At 35.5% G+C, this 19610-nt stretch overlaps 2 protein-coding genes across 5 annotated transcripts; both read left to right on the forward strand.

Moving 5' to 3' along the window:
- The first annotated feature begins 1487 nt into the window (after positions 1-1487).
- LOC114716191 (protein SODIUM POTASSIUM ROOT DEFECTIVE 3-like) lies at positions 1488-3326 on the forward strand. Its single transcript, XM_028901147.1, has 3 exons — positions 1488-2112; positions 2228-2303; positions 2392-3326. The coding sequence occupies exons 1-3, from the start codon at positions 1741-1743 to the stop codon at positions 2544-2546; spliced, it is 603 nt and encodes a 200-aa protein (XP_028756980.1). The 5' UTR covers positions 1488-1740; the 3' UTR covers positions 2547-3326.
- Positions 3327-5914: 2588 nt separating this feature from the next.
- Positions 5915-18162, forward strand: LOC114716189 (nodulin homeobox). Of its 4 annotated transcripts, none has more exons than XM_028901145.1 (19): positions 5915-6054; positions 9737-9797; positions 10026-10101; positions 10200-10325; positions 10404-10559; positions 11055-11138; positions 11217-11345; positions 11729-11947; positions 12566-12691; positions 12788-12883; positions 13623-13778; positions 13979-14270; positions 14385-14510; positions 14593-14662; positions 15835-15898; positions 16042-16098; positions 16633-17169; positions 17257-17291; positions 17427-18162. In XM_028901145.1, the coding sequence occupies exons 3-19, from the start codon at positions 10060-10062 to the stop codon at positions 17944-17946; spliced, it is 2835 nt and encodes a 944-aa protein (XP_028756978.1). In that variant the 5' UTR covers positions 5915-6054; positions 9737-9797; positions 10026-10059; the 3' UTR covers positions 17947-18162. The 4 variants fall into 4 exon arrangements, with proteins under 4 accessions (XP_028756978.1, XP_028756979.1, XP_028756976.1 ...); XM_028901146.1 differs by having other exon boundaries at positions 9737-9783; XM_028901143.1 differs by lacking the exon at positions 9737-9797.
- The last annotated feature ends 1448 nt before the right edge of the window (positions 18163-19610 follow it).

Raw genomic sequence — 19610 nt, forward strand, 5'->3', positions numbered from 1 at the left:
TTAAAAGTGCTTTTTTGTGCATATCTTGGGCCAAGAGAAGCTATCTGCACCCAAACTCAGTTGATGATGGCGTGGGATCTCTATATATGAGGACGGATATTGATTGATATAATAAATAGTCTCACCCTTGTATAGAAAATAACACAGATTCAAACCCTAAAAAGGTGCCTGTTGAGAGGTTTTTATAACCCCAACGTTCTTCACCCTTAGAGAGTAGTCTTAAATTTAAAATAATTTAGGCGTGCTTTGAATTCACACAAAACCAAAAAAGAAAAAGTTATGAGGGAGGCTTACTCCATAAAGGCACGAAGGTTATGGTTCATTTGTAAGCCAGGTTGGTTGTTGAAATCCACCACTGGCATTCAAGTGAGGGAGTTTATGACGAAACAAAAAGAAAATATATCAAATTCGCTTAGGAGGCATTTGGGAAGTACCTAAAACACTTTAAAAAAACAGTTGTTTAGTTTATCATATATTTATTTCAAATTCCGTAAAATCACTTTTAAAACTGTTGTTTAGTTTATCCAAATACTCTTTAAATGAGATGATCAATTAACATCGTGGTTCAATACTTGTCTTTTGTTCTACTCAAACATAAACAACGGATCAATTACTTTATATGAACACCATTTTTAGTTAAATTATTGCTCCAATGGCTGGTGCCTGAGCAAGTTGCAACTTTATTTAGGCATGCATGGTGCGTTGATATATTAATCATCACCTGGCCCAAAATTATAATAATTATGCCTTCAATTAATTATTCCCCACATCATCAAATTCATCGATTGCGCTTTTATCATCTTCCTCGTCTTTTGAATTTATCTTGAACTTTTCGACCATTGTTATAAGTTTTTTCTTATCTTGTATAGTTATCCCTGGGTTTTTGGCTACACTCGCTTTTCAATTAGGGCGTCAATATCTGGGTCCCATTCACTACATACTATTCAACGTAATTGAAAGCTGCACTGTTTTTAGAACTTTATGCCCTTACCAGAAGGGAAGTAGAATAATTGAACATAGATTCACGACTAATGTTTACTCTAAAGTTATTTATAATTTCAATTTTTATAACGAAATATTAAAAAAAAAAACAGAGCAATGGGCATATCGTACAAGATTCGTCAATGTATATAGTCTATTATTGTTATACTTCAGTAGTTGATATTGCAATGGGAGAGCCCAAGTATTTAAATGAGCCCGGGGTCGATCCAAAGCCCAATATATATACATATATTTATATATTGGTTTCAGAGGAAGCTGCAAAATACACCATCCAAAGTGCTGTTACTGCCATGTTAATGGTGAGAGTCATCTACATCCCCCGGCGCCGAAAATACCTGACCTTTTAATTTTGATTGTACCCAGCAAATTAAGACAAGTGGTATTCTAGCTAATAATATGGTACTCTATATATATATGTGTGTGTGTGAAATTGAAGGAGCCCACCCAACTGGGCAACAGACTCCAATGTAAAACAATTATGCTTCAATAATAGAAGGTTGTTGGTCTCCCTGAAAAGCTTTGTTTTCCAAGTCACGAAAAGCGTTAGCACGGCTGCTTCAGTTCAGCCCCACCATTGTAAATAGTTTAAAAATAACAATACAATTTTGAGAATCCACATTAATCACACAACTTCGAAGGCATCATAACCCAAACTTCCCAATGGGGCCTCCTGCCTCTGTTGAACAACTGCATATAATTAAACAGCCATAACCTTCACCTTAGCCCGCTCACCAAACCATGAAAGGAATGGACTTGTTCTGTTCTTCCCCTGCTTCCACTGCTGTAATCTCCAGTATGCACGTCCAGCGTTCTACGGTACGCCGTAGCCGCAAAAGCTACGGCCTCCTCGCTCCTGTGCCTTGTTCGTGTTCTTCCCTTTCCCCCATTAACCCAAGGCCTTCTCACGAGAAGCACGGAAAGAGTTCTGAAGATAAGCAAAACCATGACCGGATCCGCCGCAAAAGCCACGTTCAGCTTAACGACCTGTATACTCACTGTAGCTCTGCTTCTTCCACAACACACCTCCTCGCTGACTCTGACTCCTCTTTCATCCACACTGGTCACTCTCCTGCACTGCGCTCTTCTTCTTCGCCTCGCTCTCGGAACCAGGTGAGGCATGTCAATGAATCAAGTATATGTTCTTGGATCAGACATATGCCTACCCCGTCATCTGTTGTTATGACTATGGGATGACGGCGGCTCTCTTGTGTTTGTAAATTTGCAGGTTGTGGTTCTGAGGGTGTCATTGCACTGCAAGGGCTGTGCAGCGAAAGTTGGAAAACACGTTTCAAAAATGCAAGGTCAGATTTTGCCGAGGAACTGTGGGTTTTGTTTTTGATATTGAATGCATCAGAATTTTACGTGTTCTAGTGATTATTAATAACGCAGGAGTGACATCTTTTAGCATAGATATGGAGGCAAAGAAAGTAACAATTGTGGGGAACGTGACGCCACTAGGTGTCCTGGCTAGTGTCTCCAAGGTGAAGAATGCACAGCTCTGGCCATCTTCGGCATCCTCATCTATGGCCGTGGCCGGCGTATGAGCTATACTGGCTCTATCATAATTGCTTTTTTCGTTCCCTGTCATCATTTTACATGTGGATTATAGATTTATGGTCTGAAACGCCTTCCCAGGATCTGGATGCTTGTATAATTACTAGTTTGATGCCTCGTCGGGCTTCATGTTTGTCTTGTAATGTCGAAGCTCTAGGATGTTTTTCTTTATTCGCGAGCACAAGGACTCGTCTTCCTTTCTTTCTTTGGTTTCACTTTTAAAGATCATGATTGTGGCGCTCCCTTCCATGGTAGCTGCCAGTAAGTGCGTATGGAACAGAAAAGGGAAAAAACTGAGAAGTGGTCAGAGTGATCGATCATGCTAAACACTTCTTCTGCCCCTACCCCCATAAGCTGTAGATTATCGTCTGTGTTCAATAGACATTCAGTAGTGGAAGATTCTCCGGACACAATAACCGAACATCCACATTATTGCTTTGTTATGGAGTCCAATGGCTTAATTCTCCCCCGAAAGCCACATTTCTCGTCTCTAGCTGCTAACTCTAACCGTGTTTAACTAGTCTTACTATGCAATTTATTTATTTTTTGACTTGACGCACGTCGAAGCTTCGTTGTCAAGAATTATCACAATATGTCATGTCGGGAGAGCGATGGATTGATAATGGCGTCGGATAAAGTGAGCGGTGAAAGTCAGTGCTTTTTCGTGCGAACGTACATTCCCTGGAGTTGAGGAAGACGATGACCCAAGAGCATACTTTGTAGTTGCAGAGTCAAACATGCCGGCGGCTCGCACTTCCATTTTATGAATCCTAAATTCGGGTAAAACCATCGAAGTGGGGCTGCTTGATCTTCTTTCTTCAAAGGCAAGGGGGCAGCTTTAATTTCTTTGACGACGGAAAGAAGGGAGAGAAATCTGGAGGTTGAGTCGGTGATAGAATCGCTTTTTTGGGGAGGGAAGAAAATGCATGGAAGGCTGTTAGTCTAAGGAGCGCATTAACGAATTATTAATCAGAAAATGAGAAGAATAATGTGTGAACCAGAAAAAGACTAGCAGAAAGTACAAAAGGCGGGACCGCACGACTCGGAGAAAATGGAGGGGGGGCTATAATATGATATGTGCGTGATTTGATATGGATGAATGAAGAGAAAAGTGAGGTTGAAAAATGAATGGGAAGAGAGAAGGGTGATCATTATGATTCATATGTTGATGTGAAGAGCGGAGGCTTTTTTGTTGGGTTCTGCTGCTTTAAGAGACAAGTAGACCTATTTTATGAATTAAATTGCACATGAAGGCGACGTTAACGGATCTTACCATTCTTCCTTTCCCACATTCCAACCATTTCATCCCAAATTCCACAGCTTTCAGCTCCAACCAATTAGTTCCTTATGTTCACTTGCGATTTCTTTGCTTTTTTTCTTTTTAATATAACTAGATGGTGCTTCCTCTGCATTGCACGAGGGCGATTAATTTGCGTATGAAAAATTGAATCACATAAATGAACTGCTTAGTCTGTATACAACTACAAGTTCAAGATAGACTGCGATGGCGTATGTAATAATGACAAATGTACGGTAAAAAAAGAGAGTACAGTGTTTGTTGATATTGCTTATAACACCTCGTTTTATTTTTATTTTAATCTTAAATATAAAATTTTAATTTATTTTATCTTTTATATTTATCTACTTCTCCGGTCCTTAATATAGGACCCAATTGTTGAGTTAGTTTTGGTCCTAAATATAAGACCCATTTATCATATTTTTCAATTTTCTCTAAATTACCCCTATGGATACTCCCTCAATCATAATCAAGTAGAAGAGGAAGATGAGATATTAAGAAAGATGATTATGGTATTTTAGGAAAAACGTGTCACATTTCTTATAATTAACTAACTTATCTAACTTCCTTAATCTAATCAAATTAGTTAAATGGGTCTTATATTAAGGATTGAAGGAGTATTTTTTCTAGATAGTCATTATAATAATGATAGTTTTAATTAATATACTTGATTAGTAAGGATATTTTACGAAACATAACACCTGTTTATTACAAATAACTAATTTAACTTATTTCTTTTATTTATTCAAACCAGTCAACTATCTCTTATATTTAAGATCGAAGGTAGTATTAGCCACTTCATGAATTACCTCCACGTTTTAATACAATAGTATCTCATATACTTAATATGAGAACTAATTGACTGATTTAAATAAATTAATAAAATTAGTTAAATTGGTTATCTGTGACAAATAAGTGTTGTATTTCATAAAATACTTTTATTAGTAACTTGTATTAGTTAAAACTATCATTTGATGAAACATTTAGATACAATGATTACTTTGAAAAAATAGATAAATACTACATTTGGCTCTTAATATAAGAGCTCATTTGATTTTTATTTTGGTCGTAAATATAAGACACTGGTCCACTTCATCTCTCATATTTATTTATTTATTTTTAAAATAATTCTCATAATAATGTTAATTCTAATCAATATACTTGATCAACAAAAACATTTTAAGAAAGATAACACTTGCAAATAACTAACTTAACAAATTTTTTAATCTATTTAAATTAGTTAACTGTCTCTTATATCAAAAACCAGAAGTAGGATGAGAGATAAAATAAATTAAAGTTTTATATTTATAACCAAGTTAAAGGCGAAACTAACCTTCAACATTGTATAATGCTAAGCCACAAACACACACGTATATATAATTACGCACACGTAGCTACTTGCCCATGAAATTCAAAACCCAGAGATATTTGTACCAAAAAAAGTAAAAAAAAATCGGCCTAGGATCCACGGGCCATCCAATAGTAGAAAAAACTAAAAAGCGCCCACAAACTTATTAAATAACCAACTCTGGCATAAAAAGCGTATTATTATTATTATTATTAAATAAAACTTGATATTTGTTTGTATTTAATTTTTATCTTAAATTTATGAGTATTTTTCTAAAATAATTTTTACAATTAGATAATATATGTATAAATTTTAAGCTAAACATCATTACTGCTAATGTTATTATCACTTAGAATTTCATCTGATTCAAAATATAAAATAACATATTATTAATAATTTATGAATAGTGAGACTGTTGTTCTTCATGTTATTCTTATAAATGCGCTGATGATGATGATGATTAATATGGATGGATACTTTTAAAGAAATTATTTTTACATATTTATTTCATATAAAATAGAATTACTTAAAATAAATTAAATTTAAAGTATAAACGATGCACTTTAATTTAACACAATTATGAGTTACAAATAAAACAATAAAAAACAGAGCACATTTGATATTCGATAATACAAAACTACTTGTTTAACCCGTCAAACTTTGCGTTTTGCTAGTTTGATCCCGTCGCCAGCTTATTGCTTCTTTCCCCGCCGTCGGCTGCTGTCGCTGCTCCACTCCCAGAATAATATTTTGAGCCCTCCCTTCCGTGGAGTTCCGAGCTCTTCACTCCGTTACTGTCACTCACCGCTGCCGTCTCCGTCGACCTGGCTCTTTAACTTCCGGTCTCCAGCAGGTTCTTTCTCTCTCATTAGACCTTCCCCCTTCTAGTCCTTTCTTCCGTGCATATAAACTGGCACATTATTTTCTCCTCTTTTTCATGGTTAATTTCAGTACTTCTGGGAGTTTCATTTTTCCCTTTGTTGTCTGGGCAGCCAGTAACATAACAGGCTGTACGGGTGGTATTCAATTTTAAGTCGGAAGCTAAAAGTAGTGTAGTTGAAAGAATCATGATTTTAATGGCAACATGAACTGTGTTATATGAAGGGGAATGTATATTGGAATCATAATAGATCGAGAAGAAGATAAACTGTGCAGGAAGCGAACATGTGAGCAATTGGGGTGACAAAAGCAAGGATAATTGTATAGGAGGATCAAGCAAATACGGGCATTTCAAGAATGGATGAATTTCGACATGCAGGGATATATATATATATATATATATATATATGCATACATACTCACATTCATACACGGGGGGGAGTTTATAGGAATAGTAACTTGGGAACTTAGCTGTAATGCAAACATGTGGACAATGTAATGTTTTCCCCGAAGTGAATAATTGCCGTAATGTTCAAATCATATTATTATTTTTTGGAACAAAGATATTTAACGGGGTTAGGTCCGTTGCTAGTAGGATTTGAAGGGTATTGTTGAACTAACCTTTGTTTGTTTTATTGTCATGTTATTCCAGCTGATGCTTATATCCGGTTGAATTCATTGGAAGATAAATGTGATCATCAATCATTATGCCTGTTGAGATAAGCCAATTAAAGTAGCCCAGGGCTGTGGCAGTCATTTACACAGTCTCAACATTGAATATTTTGCGAAACTTGTTAACCATTTTTTCAGATTTTTTTGGGGGCCATTTTCCGTCCTTTGCCAAAGAGCCTCGTAAATATTTGAAATGATTAATATTACGTAACTCCTATTTCTTTTGAAAAAAAACTGAAATTAAAAAAAAATTGAGGTACTTACTGCTGCTCACTTCAATTTTTTTTTGTTTTGTTTTTTTTGGAAGAACCAGTTCAAGATTAAATTTTGGAAAAAAAATCACAGATGAAATATTTGAGGAAATAAAGAATGGATTTTTGCTCATTCTTCTAAGAAAAATAATAGTGTTTAGCTCATTTTGTTATGTGGTTCTACATCAGAGGATTAGGACTTTATCTCATTTGTGTTTAAATCATATGGATAGTTCATTTCTGAAATTGATTAAAAAAAATTGGGTACTTACTGCTGCTCACTTCAATTTTTTTTTTTGTTTTGTTTTTTTTGGAAGAACCAGTTCAAGATTAAATTTTGGAAAAAAAATCACAGATGAATATTTGAGGAAATAAAGAATGGATTTTTGCTCATTCTTCTAAGAAAATAATAGTGTTTAGCTCATTTTGTTATGTGGTTCTACATCAGAGGATTAGGACTTTATCTCATTTGTGTTTAAATCATATGGATAGTTCATTTCATCTGCTAGGATATTGATTATATATTGGGAGACTTACAGTGAGGTCTCAAAGAAGGAAAATAATTACAAAATAAGTCCCAGAAGTAGTCATTTCTTACTTTAAAACTTGTTATTACAGGCTATTTAAATTGTTACCGAGACTTTTTAGTAATTTTTTTTTTTTGGAGCCTCATTGTAATTCTCTCTTATATATTTGATATTATAAAGCGACTTCTCTTAGTCTGGTTATAGTTTTTGGTTTGTTTATTTTTTTTCAAGAAATAAATGTAAGAAGTAGAGTTGTTAACATCATGTTACATTATGTTCCATGATTATAGATAGATGTAAAGGTACATGCGTCCAATACTTTCGGCATAATTAGCATTATAGTGGTGCTTGACTAACTCGGAATGGTAATGGTGGTCTGAGAATCTCTAAAGACACTGAGCAAAGTGTCTGTTATGTGCATACTGAGGAACTCAGGTGAAAAATGATAAAATTATACTTAATTGAAAAAAAAAAGGTAAAAAAGGATAGTGAGTTTGACTTATTAGGTTCTAAAAGATAGATCTTTGAACTGGTGGAACAAAATGAGATAGATCTTTTTCTCTGGATAATTTATCACGAGCAAGCAAAAAGAAAGTTGGTAACATAATGGAAAGAGTTTTTATCGAATCTTATCATTTTAGTTTTTTTTTCTTGTTTCCTTTTTGCTGTTGGATAGATTTGGAAGTGCATAAAGTTTCATTGTAAGAATTTTTTATTGCTTTGCTTTCCATCCATTTTGAAGGGTAAAATATAACAAAGGAAAAATGTGTTCTTAGGGAACACCTCTTTGCTTGGCTTTCTTTTTACCTCTATCAAAATCTACCCAAACAAAGGATCAAATTTTTCAAGCATCTGCAAGATCGGTATGTCAAATTCTAGCATTCGAGAATGTTCTTGTAATGAATCTTTGTCAACATTGGGTAATGGCTGGCAAAGGTAATTGAGTGTTGAATATCTAGATAAAGCCGTTTCATCTGCTGAGCCCAATCTAACTCTTCTCATCTTCATTCTCCTTGTGGATAATCCTTGTGTGTCGAGTCGCGGATGAAACAAGTCCGGTAGCTTCTTTGCATAAATAGGATAGCTGTGGTACCCTGGTCTATATTCTTACCTTTGTTGATCTTCAGGTTGCCAATGTTACAAATCCCTAGGGTTAATATTTTTGCAGTCTAAGTTGTGAATATCTTGTGATGGGCTTGTTTGATCTGGATTGTGGTTTTCTTGGGGGTATGGAATTGGGAAGTGCAGCGACAAGCAACCTTATCCCTTTCTATAGTATCCTTTTCCTGCGCCAAGCAAATGAATAATATTTTGTAAAAGTCTAATCTGGTAGTAAATTCTAAATAGGAGATTGACCTGTGCTAGATATGGGTTAGCGAGATTAGGTGTTTTACTGCCCAGGTCATTTCACCAAAAGCAAAGTAAAAAGACTTCAGGTTCTGCATAGGGTGAATTTGAAATCATTCGATTTAGTTTATGTGTGTGCATCATGATACATCAAATGATGGAGGATATCACAATAGGACCCAGCTGATAAAATTGATGGCAAATCACAAGAACTTCCTCACTATCGGAAAAGTTGAATTGCTTGTCATACTAAAAATAATATTCTCGGTGACTTTCTCAAATTACAGTGATATTAAATATATATGGCTACAAATTCACTTGAATAGATGCCAAATATCTGGAGAATGTATATATGATTGCATACTTTTCCCTGTTGGAGCTGTGATTACTACACATAAATATGTCTTTATAGCATTATGTTGTTAATTCTAATTGATTCATGCACGTCTTTATTGCTGATATCAAGTAAGTTGGATATTTTTTATTGTGTTTTTTGGTCAAGTTAATATTTTAAAACCTATGGGGTATGTGCCTTTTGGGTGAACAATGGAGGATCTTGAACTGAAAAGTGGCATTCCAGCTTTATGATTATGGGCTTTATCATAAGCAGACCTATTGATCTATTCAAGTTAATATTTTAAAACCTCCTCCTCCGTGGGGCTAGGTTGCTGGGCAGTGGCAGACTTGATTTTCCAATTAATGAGGAAATACTTTATTTCAGAGAATTAGTTAGAACTTTGGAGGTGAAAAGTGGATATGGTTGGTTTAAAGCGTTTTTTTTTTATGCTCTTTGGTTCTGAATGAGTAATATTTCATGCTTCTCAACTCTATAAAACTGAAGTGGAATTTCTCGTGCAAGGATTTTAGGCAGTGTATATGTGCATCATATGCCTTCAAGAAAGGAAGGTAAAGGAGTTCAGGTGCTAATGCTTTATGTAATACATTTGCCCTTTCAAATATTAGCTTGTTCCTTACTTCTTGGTGCAATTTTCTGCCATCAATCTAATGCCTGCCATAGTTGCTTTGTAATAAACAAGTCATTTCTCACCTCATTGTGTAAAATATCAGTTGTCCTATGCTTAAAAGTCATGCATACTGACTAATTCTGCTAGATATGTGTCTCACACGTTTCTTATGCCTCTTGCTAGTGTATTCTTGTGATTTTCACGCTAATCTTCAAGAATGAGACCCTCTAAGGAAGATCCATCAAGTAGTGATGCACAGGCAAGCACGCATGACTTAAATATATCCTGGATTTTTGACAATCCCTCCCTTCTCTCATGTCAGAAATATGAATGAGTTATATTTATTTGCTTGAACAGGCAGTTGACCTGATATCAACAGTGAAGGAGTTACATGGGCTTACTTCTCAGGAACTTAATAGATTATTGAGGGACTCTGAAAATTTTACTATTCACTACCAAACCAGAAAAGGATCAACGAGCAAGGTTGCCTTGGTCTCATGTTCAAAATTATCATGTTCTTGTTTTTATCAATTTGTTTTATCTAATTATGTTTGTGTGCAGATTGATATGGAAAAGCTTGCAGGATCTCTTCCATTGCATCTTATTTCAGTGCTAATCTCATCTGATCGGGATGAATCAATGATGAGATACATGTTATGTGGTGTACGCCTCTTGCAGTCCTTGTGTGATTTATCTCGTCACTCTAAACTTGAACAGGTTAGTATCAGTAATGCTGATTAACATATGTATTGCTCTTCTTTACTTGTGTGCGGATGTATTGATATTGCTTGTTTTCTGTATGGAAAAGACTTGATATGAAGCATTTATTGTGTGCTAAAATCAATGATTTTCAAGTCAGTGACTGATGGCTTGAGTTGCTGGGGACCCTATCTTAAAGATAAAGAAGAGCATGAGTTCAGTGCTTAGTTGGTTACTTTATCCATGTTATATGGAGTGGGTGATGTCCCGTGGAGTCATTATTTCTTATTCCATTCAGTTTCTTATATTAACACACTAAGTCATAGTTTTACAAAGATATGCGCACGGGAACATGATAAATTTTATGGAACTTGTATTCATTCTTTGATGCACCTTGTTGGTCACAGAAAAATGGCCTATTATTGTGAATATAGTTATTTATTTTCCAAATTCGAAGATTGTAGTAACATCTTGATGGTAAATCTGATTTCTGTGTTTGAAAAATGATCGCAGATTTTTCTAGATGATGTTAAAGTGCTGGAACAGTTGATTGACTTGGTTTTTTATGTGATGATAGTTCTTGGTGGTTACAGACAGGTATTCTTTAGCTCTTGCTTTTGTAGTTCAAACTTCTATAATTTTAATCTGCACTTAATTTTTCCACTCATGTTGCAGGAAGGCCATACTCTTAGTCTTAAGCACCTTTTGCATTCAGCTCTTGTGGCATGCAGTTTACATCTATTAACTGGGTTCATAACAACACAATGGCAAGATATAGTACATGTATTGCTTGCGCACCCCAAGGTAAAGTTCTCCATTAGTCAATTCATAGTTGTTGGAATAGAAGAAAATAGTCTTTTAGAGTCCATATATATACACATAAGGATTTATGATGTCAAAACTTAAATCCATGTCTTGACTTGCATATGCTATGGGATAGGGCTGTGGTTATTTCCTTAATTTGGTGCTTGGTGCAAGTTTGTTTCAAGGAAGTCTTGATTTCTGATTTGTAGAGAGATTGGTTGACTTATTTCTGTGGATTTTTATTTCTATTCCTCTGTTTATTTTTGATGAGTTGTTCTGAGATTACGTTTTCATACCCCTTTGGTGCATTTCTATGTTTTAGATTGTCCCAACAATTTATAACACGTATATTCTCTGGCTAATTATGAAGCTTTCTGTCACAGGTTGACATATTTATGGATGTGGCTTTTGGATCAGTTCGCATGGTTGTTAAGTTTCTTGAGATTGCCCTGTCAGTTTACCATGAAGAAGACTTCGTGGAGCCAAATCTAACAGCTGAACGAGTAGTTTATTTTCTCACCCAGCAGTGTGAGGCTTCTTTACAGTTTCTTCTGTCATTGTGCCAGCAAAAGTTGTTCAAGGAGCGCCTACTCAAGAATAAGGTTTTCCAAACTAGACTTTCTTTATAAATTTGGAGAAACATGCTCAAGAAGTCTTTGTAAGAGCGAATTTCTTTTGCCTGTTATAAATTTACGAGCCAAGGACTACATAGTTCTGTAGACAGTCAACTCTTTCTGTTTCTCTCTCTCTCTACACACACATTCTTGTTTTCATCTTTGAGAAGGGTCCACAGACCCTTCTTTGATGCCCATGATTATGGGAAAAGATTAAACCATATATTCCTCTCCAATCTGGATACTGTGAATTGTGAGAACGTATCGCAATCATAGTAATTTGTTACATTTCTCTAGACTACCACTTTCCATAAAGTGTATTGCATCTATACAACTCTTCTTTATATTAATTTTTATTCCATGTTTCAAAGCTATTCAGTCTCTTGAGCGCAAGCCAATGTGGCATACCTTTAAGGATGGATAGTTAGGGTGAGAAGTGGGCCTTTAAGCGACCATGGATTTTGTTTAACAAAATGGCTACTTGCAATGTGGTCGTCATGGGAGATCATTAATGCCATTTCATTGATTTGTTCAATTTATGCGATGAAATGTGCTTTTCCTTTAAATATGAACCGCATTTGAAAAAAAAAAAACTAACAATTTCAGGAACTATGTGGAAAGGGCAGTATCCTTTTTCTGATTAGGTCCATTCTGAAGTTAGACATTCAACCATATTTTCCAACCAGGATTATGGCTGCCTTGTCCAGGCTAAAATCTAAGATGCTATCCCTTGTGAGTCTTAATCTGCTATAAATCATTGCTTCTAAGTTAGATTTATTTGATTAATTGTGCATTTCAATGATTATTCTTCCATCACTCTGTCATCAGCTGCTGAGTTTGTGTGAAGCAGAAAACACTTCTTATCTTGATGAAGTTGCTAGCTCATCACAAAGTTTGGATTTGGCTAAGTCTGTTGCTTTAGAGGTTAGTTTCAACCAATAGCTTACTATTAAATGGTCTAGTATAAGTGGTTTCACTGCTTCAGCGTGCTTTTACTGATAATTGGCTGAATGGAAATCATTCCCTTAAAATGATTTAACTACAGCATTGTTAACTTTTCTAATGCTCAATTTTAATTGGTGTGATATGCTGCTCAAATAACATGGATTACATGTATATGTATGTATGTGTATATATGTGCATATATATATTTTTAAGTTTAGCGTTTGAAATCTTTTATATTGCTCTTGAACATAGTTTCATGCATTAACCATGCATATGGCTTGGCTGTTTGTGGCTTAACAGATGTGGTATTTTTCATGAGCTTTGGCTGTGTCTTGTAGATCTGCAAGATTTTTCAGATATTAAGCTCACTGTTAGGCTTTTTGGTAGTGCGCTGTCTTGGTTGGTTGTGGGGTATTTTGTTGGGAAAGAATGAGTGTTTGATCAGAAATTTTTGCCCTTACAACTGAACTGAGGAGAATTACCTTTTTTGGCCTCAGGTTTCAAATTTTTTTTTAGGGGGGGGGGTGTTTTGTGGACCATCGGACAATTCTATGAACCATTGAGCCTGTATTTTTTCCTTTTCGTTTTTTTTGCTTATTTGTTTTGGAGGATTTGTCATCCTTGGTTTTTTGCATTGCTCTTCTCCCAATGAATTAATTTTTCTGCTTAACAAAAGCATGCGTAAGTATTTTTCACCATTCGTTTGCTCTTCCCTCAGGTTTTTGATGTGTTGAAGACTGCTTTTGGAAATGATCCTCAGAATCTCAAAAGTGACAAAAACTATCCAATGGGGTTTTTACAGCTCAATGCAATGCGTCTTGCTGACATATTCTCTGATGATTCAAATTTTCGATCTTACATGACAATTTGTTTTGTAAGTTATCATTATAATAATACAAACAGTTAGCATGCTTATAGTTATTGGCCTCACTCCTGTCATGCCCCCGCTGTAGTTTTTGGCTCTAGCATTTTTTTAAATGACAGTCACAATTTAATAATTGAAAATGGTCAAATCTTCATCTTATTTGGCTCTTTTTTTCCTCAAAATTTTTAATACTTTTCATGTGACTCCAGACTAAAGTTCTGGCAGCAATATTTATGCTCTCCCATCGGGATTTTTTGAACTGTTGGTGCTCGTCTAACCTTCCGGAGAAGGAGGAGGATGCAACTCTTGAATATGATATATTTGCTGCAGTTGGATGGATCTTGGAGAACACTTCATTGGAGGATCTATTAAATACGGCAAATTTGGAGTTTAACCTTGTCCGTAACAGCATGCCTCAGGCTTCTTATGCACATCATAGGACTTCATTATTTGTTAAAGTCATAGCAAATCTTCATTGTTTTGTTCCCAACATATGTGAAGGTCAATTTTTTCCCTATGTTTTGATATTTTTTGCGTAAAACTTTATTGCTTTACGGCAATATATATATTCATAATTTCCTCACGCCATTTATCAGTTATTATTTTAATCCCCAGAGCAGGAGAGGAACCTTTTTGTTCTTAAGGTTTTGGAGTGCTTGCAAATGGATTTAAGTAACTCGCTTCCTGGTTTTTCTTTTGCTTCTGATGCTCCAAATGCAACCAGCATCTGCAAGAACCTACGTAATGACTTCTCTCAACTTATTCTTGTTGCTGAACTATCATTAAGATATAGTTAATTCTATCGAGTATCCTTCTTATGCAGGCTCATTGTTAAGTCATGCAGAATCCTTGATTCCAAACTTTTTAAATGTGGAGGATGTGCATCTTTTAAGGTTACTTTTGCTCTCTTAGTTCTCATTTAAATGTTGAATTGAACATGCTCTATTCTAAATTATTTAAGTGTAATATAGTAGACAAATATGCTATTTTCTATAAAGAAAATTATATTGAACCATGCTTTCCTTCATGCATGAGCTGCTTATAAACCCAATGTCAAGAAATAGTTGCCCCTTTTTTTTTCCTCCAAAGTTACTTCAAAACTGTAATAGGCATGAATTCTTTTATGGAGAATCAAGCCATATGAAATGGCAGCTAGTCTGTCCATTTGGTAGGACATGCTCTTCCAGAGTTTATATGCACCAGTATTGAAGTTCGCATCACCAAAGCTGAAAATGGCAGGAAAGTTGAAGTGAATGGGTTTGTCAGAATTTAATCTACGAATAATTTAGATAAATTTAATACCTTTTATCAGTGTTATCAAAATTACTTAGCTTATCTCTTATCCATTGTGATTCAGTTTATAAACGAACGTAGGATTTGACTTTTATGTTGATGTGGCAAATATTTGATGATATAAAAGCTTATTCAGTAGTCTATTAATAAACTGCCGTGTGCTTACAAAAAGGAGAGCTCACTGTGGGCACGAGAGGGAGTCTTATTAATAATCGTATGCTTATTTGATCCCAAGGAAGTATTAGCTAAACTGTTCACTTTTTCTGATAAAGGTTTTTGTGGTCTGCTGTTTGCTTAATCTTTATGTGTAATCGTTAATTTCAATCTCTAAGAGTCAAATTGAAAATGTATTCTTGAAATTGTTAATTCCATTTGCGTTTTGTGTACTTTTTTTTTATTTTAACGCTTTTAAGGGACATATAAAGTTTGTACCTCTACCGCCAAAGCATAAATGCAAATTTAGCACCCTCCAGCAGACCAGCTTGGTGCATTACTTTCAGGATTTTGTGCTGGAAGAGCATTTTGTTGAGCAAGAGGATATCCTAGCTCACCGTGTAGTTAAAGAATGTTTGTCTCTTTGTGATTATACCATCAAAGCTAAAGATTTTATGGCTAAATGTTATTTAGGTTGAGCTCTGCACTTGTTGTACTCTGAATCTTTTGTACATAAATAAAATATCCTCTTTCACTCAAAAATGCAAATTTAGTTGTGAAGATCCATTTTCTACTTGCGTATCTAAACAGATAACTTGTACATCTAAATTATTTGCAGGGTGTTTTCTGACAAATTAGAGTCATTAATTACTTCTGCTGGATTTAGAGCAAATCGTGTTCAAGTAAACCTTTGTCCTTTTTCCTTAAGCATTTGTACTATTTCTTTCAGATTGAATTCTACTGATTTTTTTAGTTTTTATTACTTTTCATAACTGATATTCCTTTTAAATGCTTTAAAATATTGCGTTCTGCTGGAGAAATTCAGGATAGCAAGGATTTATCTTGTGACAAGTTTTCCAAACTTAACATCAATGAATATCAGGTGCGTGCCAGAAGTTTTCTCAAATCCATAGTGAGCATAAAGTAATTTGCAGTAGACATGCACTCGAGTCTTCACTTTAATACAAGGAACAAAATATTACTTTAACAGCAAATAATCTTTTGATAAGTTTTCCAAACTTAAACATCATCGAATATCAGGTGTGTCAGAAGTTTCATTTTTTCTCAGCTCCAGATTAAGTGTGCATAAGTATTTCACACAGGAGACATGCACTTCTGTCTGGACATAAATACCTTGAGAAAAATATCACTTGATTTTTCAGACTTTTTTAGATGCTTCCTGAACATGTTTCATCCATACTGGGAATATTTCAGGGGTACATTAAAATGCTCTGATAAGGCTTCTGTATTATATAACTTTAATGCATGCCTGCCATGTTTTGTGGCTGTACTTTAGAAAAAGTTGTGTGTTTTAGCATCTGTGTTGCATCGTTTTCCATGTCCATTGAGGATGAGAAGTTGACCACGTAACTTGTTCTCAACAAAGTGAATTGAGAAGTATTTTGATTCCCTGTAGGAGGCTCAGAGTCCAGGCAGAAGCTTATCACCTTTACCTGTGAAAGAACTTGCTGATCTTACGAAGAAGGGTGGTAATTTAAAGGAAGGGATGTCCGAAAATTCTGCATTCTTGGACATAAACCATTTTGATGCCAGAGCTGAAGACATTAATCAAGGTGCTGGCCTAAATCCACAAGACAAGATGGAAGATAAAATTATTTCTGGTAAGACTGCATCAGAAGGTGCAAGAGATGCAGACAAGGATGCCCAAAATGTTGAAACAAGTGGTTCTGATACCAGTTCTGCGAAAGGTAAGAGTGTTGTTGATCATATTGACAGTGTTGAACTTTCAAAATCAGCCGAGCGTGGCAAGAAGGCTGGGGTTGGAGAAAATCCAGAAGATGAGAAGGTTGAAACAAAACAGAGGAAAAAGCGAAAGCGGACTATAATGAATGATGAACAGGTGATGTTAATTGAGAGGGCACTGTTGGATGAGCCTGAGATGCAGCGAAATGCAGCTTCACTACTGTCCTGGGCTGAAAAATTAAGTCATCATGTATGCTGCTTGTTACACAACTCATGTATATTAATTATGCTTAATGATATGTTTTCTTCTGAATCTTTCCTGCACTGTGTTGTCCAGGGTTCTGAAGTTACTCCTGCACAGCTTAAAAATTGGTAAGGATTCCTTTTTACAGCTTGCCTTTCTAATAGTTTGAAGTTGTTTCTTTTCATTGTAAATCTTCCTTGCAATTTGTCCTTTTCTTACCCGACAGTTTATGGAAATTCAGAATTATCTGTTAATCATATCAGGCTGAACAATCGAAAAGCTAGGCTAGCCCGGACTGCCAGGGATGTTCGAGCAGCAGCAGATGCTGATGCTTCAGTCCCCGACAAGCAAAAGGGGCCGGTGCTGGGCTCTTGTGACTCCCCTGATAGCCCAAGTGATGCGTCAAATGCAAGAAAAGAACATCCAAGTCACTCAAATATTACTTCTGGTCATAAGCCTGATATTTTGATGGCGGAGTTTGTTGATCTTGGGCCTCCAGAAGCTGGGTGCAAGACCAGTCAGTATGTTGTGCTCGTAGATAAGCGAGGAGAGGAAATTGGCAAAGGGAAGGTGTTTCAGGTTAGTGGCAAGTGGTGCGGGAAGAGTTTGGAGGAATTAGAGACTTGTGTTGTGGATATTTACGAGCTTAAAGCTGACAAAGGTTCGCGGTTACCTTACCCATCGGAAGCCACCGGCTCCTCATTTGCAGATGCTGAAACCAAGCTTGGTGTCATGAGAGTGTTATGGGATTCAAACAGAATTTTCGTGTTGAGGTCCGAATGAGTTTATGTGAATGTTTTAATAGCTTCACTACTCTTCTGTTGCCTGTTGGCAAGCTCATGTCCTTGCCTACCGATTCTCTGTATGAGTACTTGAGCTTGCATTTGGCTGCTATATTGTGCTTACTCTTTCTTTCATACAAACATGATGCATTGGATACCCAACTGGATCGCTCATAAGTGCAAAGACTCGTATGAAAGAGCTAAACGAGTGACGTCATGCAGCGTAAATGGTTGGGATTTGCATTGTTTTACATAACATGTTTTACAGAAGCCTCCATTGATATGACAATTAACAATTTATATTATGATGCAACTTTAAGGAATCTCCCGATTAAAATACTATTTAGGAAATGTTTGGATATAAATCAAATTATAATTTTAAAAGTAATTTTACAAAGTTTAAGACAAGTATATGAAATATGTTTTGTGTAGATTTGCAAAAAACTGTTTTTGAAAAATATTTTTAGATAAACCAAATGCCCATAACTCCTGTGAGTCCAATTCATTTCAGATTAACAATGACAACGATTCCAGGTTTTTAAAAAAGGAAAGCAAGAAAAAAACGCCCGTTAGAAACTGGCGCATGGAAAACAGCTTTTACTTTCCTGTATCCGCCGACCTCCCTCTACCGCACTCTTGGACTGTTTGACTGACTTTTTAATCCTCCTGTTTTGCAATACTTTTATCACAAAATATATATGAAAAACATTTATTTGGCCTGGGTTGGAGTATTTTACACGACCTCTAAACTCATCATTTTTAAGTTTTTTTTTTTTGGTCAAAATCATTTTTAAGTTAACCTTGAACATTTCCTCATGCTCAGAACACCTCCATTCTCAGACGTGAGGCGCTACGAACACCGAACAACCAAGCATCGACCGGGAGGCTTAAATGATCCTACCTTCGGGTCATTTTATAAAAACGCAAGTGATTCCAATTACTCCTCCGGTCCTAATTATAAGATCCAATTGATTTATTTGAGGAGATTAAGGAAGTAAGTTAAGGTGGTTATTTATAATAAATAAGTGTTGTTATTCCTAAAATATCCTTGCTAATTAAGTATATTGGCTAAAACTATCATTATTAGAAGGATTATCTTGGAAAAAAATGCATAAATATAAGAGAGAAAATGGATTGGGTCTTATAATTAGGACCAAATAAAAAGTCAAATTGGGTCTTATAATAAAGACCGGAGGAGTATCATTTATCTTTTATCTCCTAGGACCCCCTTTTTTTTGTGGGCATAAATATTCTTCTAGTGGAGGCAAATTTTCTTATAGCCCTCCGCTCTTACACCAATGATAACAATGGGTGCTTTTTATGGCCGAAAAAGTGGGGGAAAAAATATCTGAATTCTGGACACTACGTGCATATTCTAGTTAGCAGTTAGCCCTATAATAATCCTGCGTTTGTACATTTTTTCCTTTTATTTTTTTAATAATAATATAAAAAAATTTCAGCTCAAAACTTTTTTTTGAGACAGAATTATAGGGTTTTTGATTTTTTTTCCCCAAAAAACAGAGTGCCTGCTATTCCGAATCCGATCCAATCGTATTGGGACTAAAAGCCCAGAAACTTTTTTTGTACAGAAAAGCCCATATTTATGAAATGCCGGTATTAATGAGCCTGTCACTCTCTCTCTATTTGTTTTTAGCCAACGAGCCC

Source organism: Neltuma alba, unplaced genomic scaffold (assembly GCF_004799145.2).
Source record: "Neltuma alba isolate B1F8T4 unplaced genomic scaffold, ASM479914v2 tig00011648_pilon, whole genome shotgun sequence".
In the NCBI taxonomy this organism is placed as follows: Eukaryota; Viridiplantae; Streptophyta; class Magnoliopsida; order Fabales; family Fabaceae; genus Neltuma; species Neltuma alba.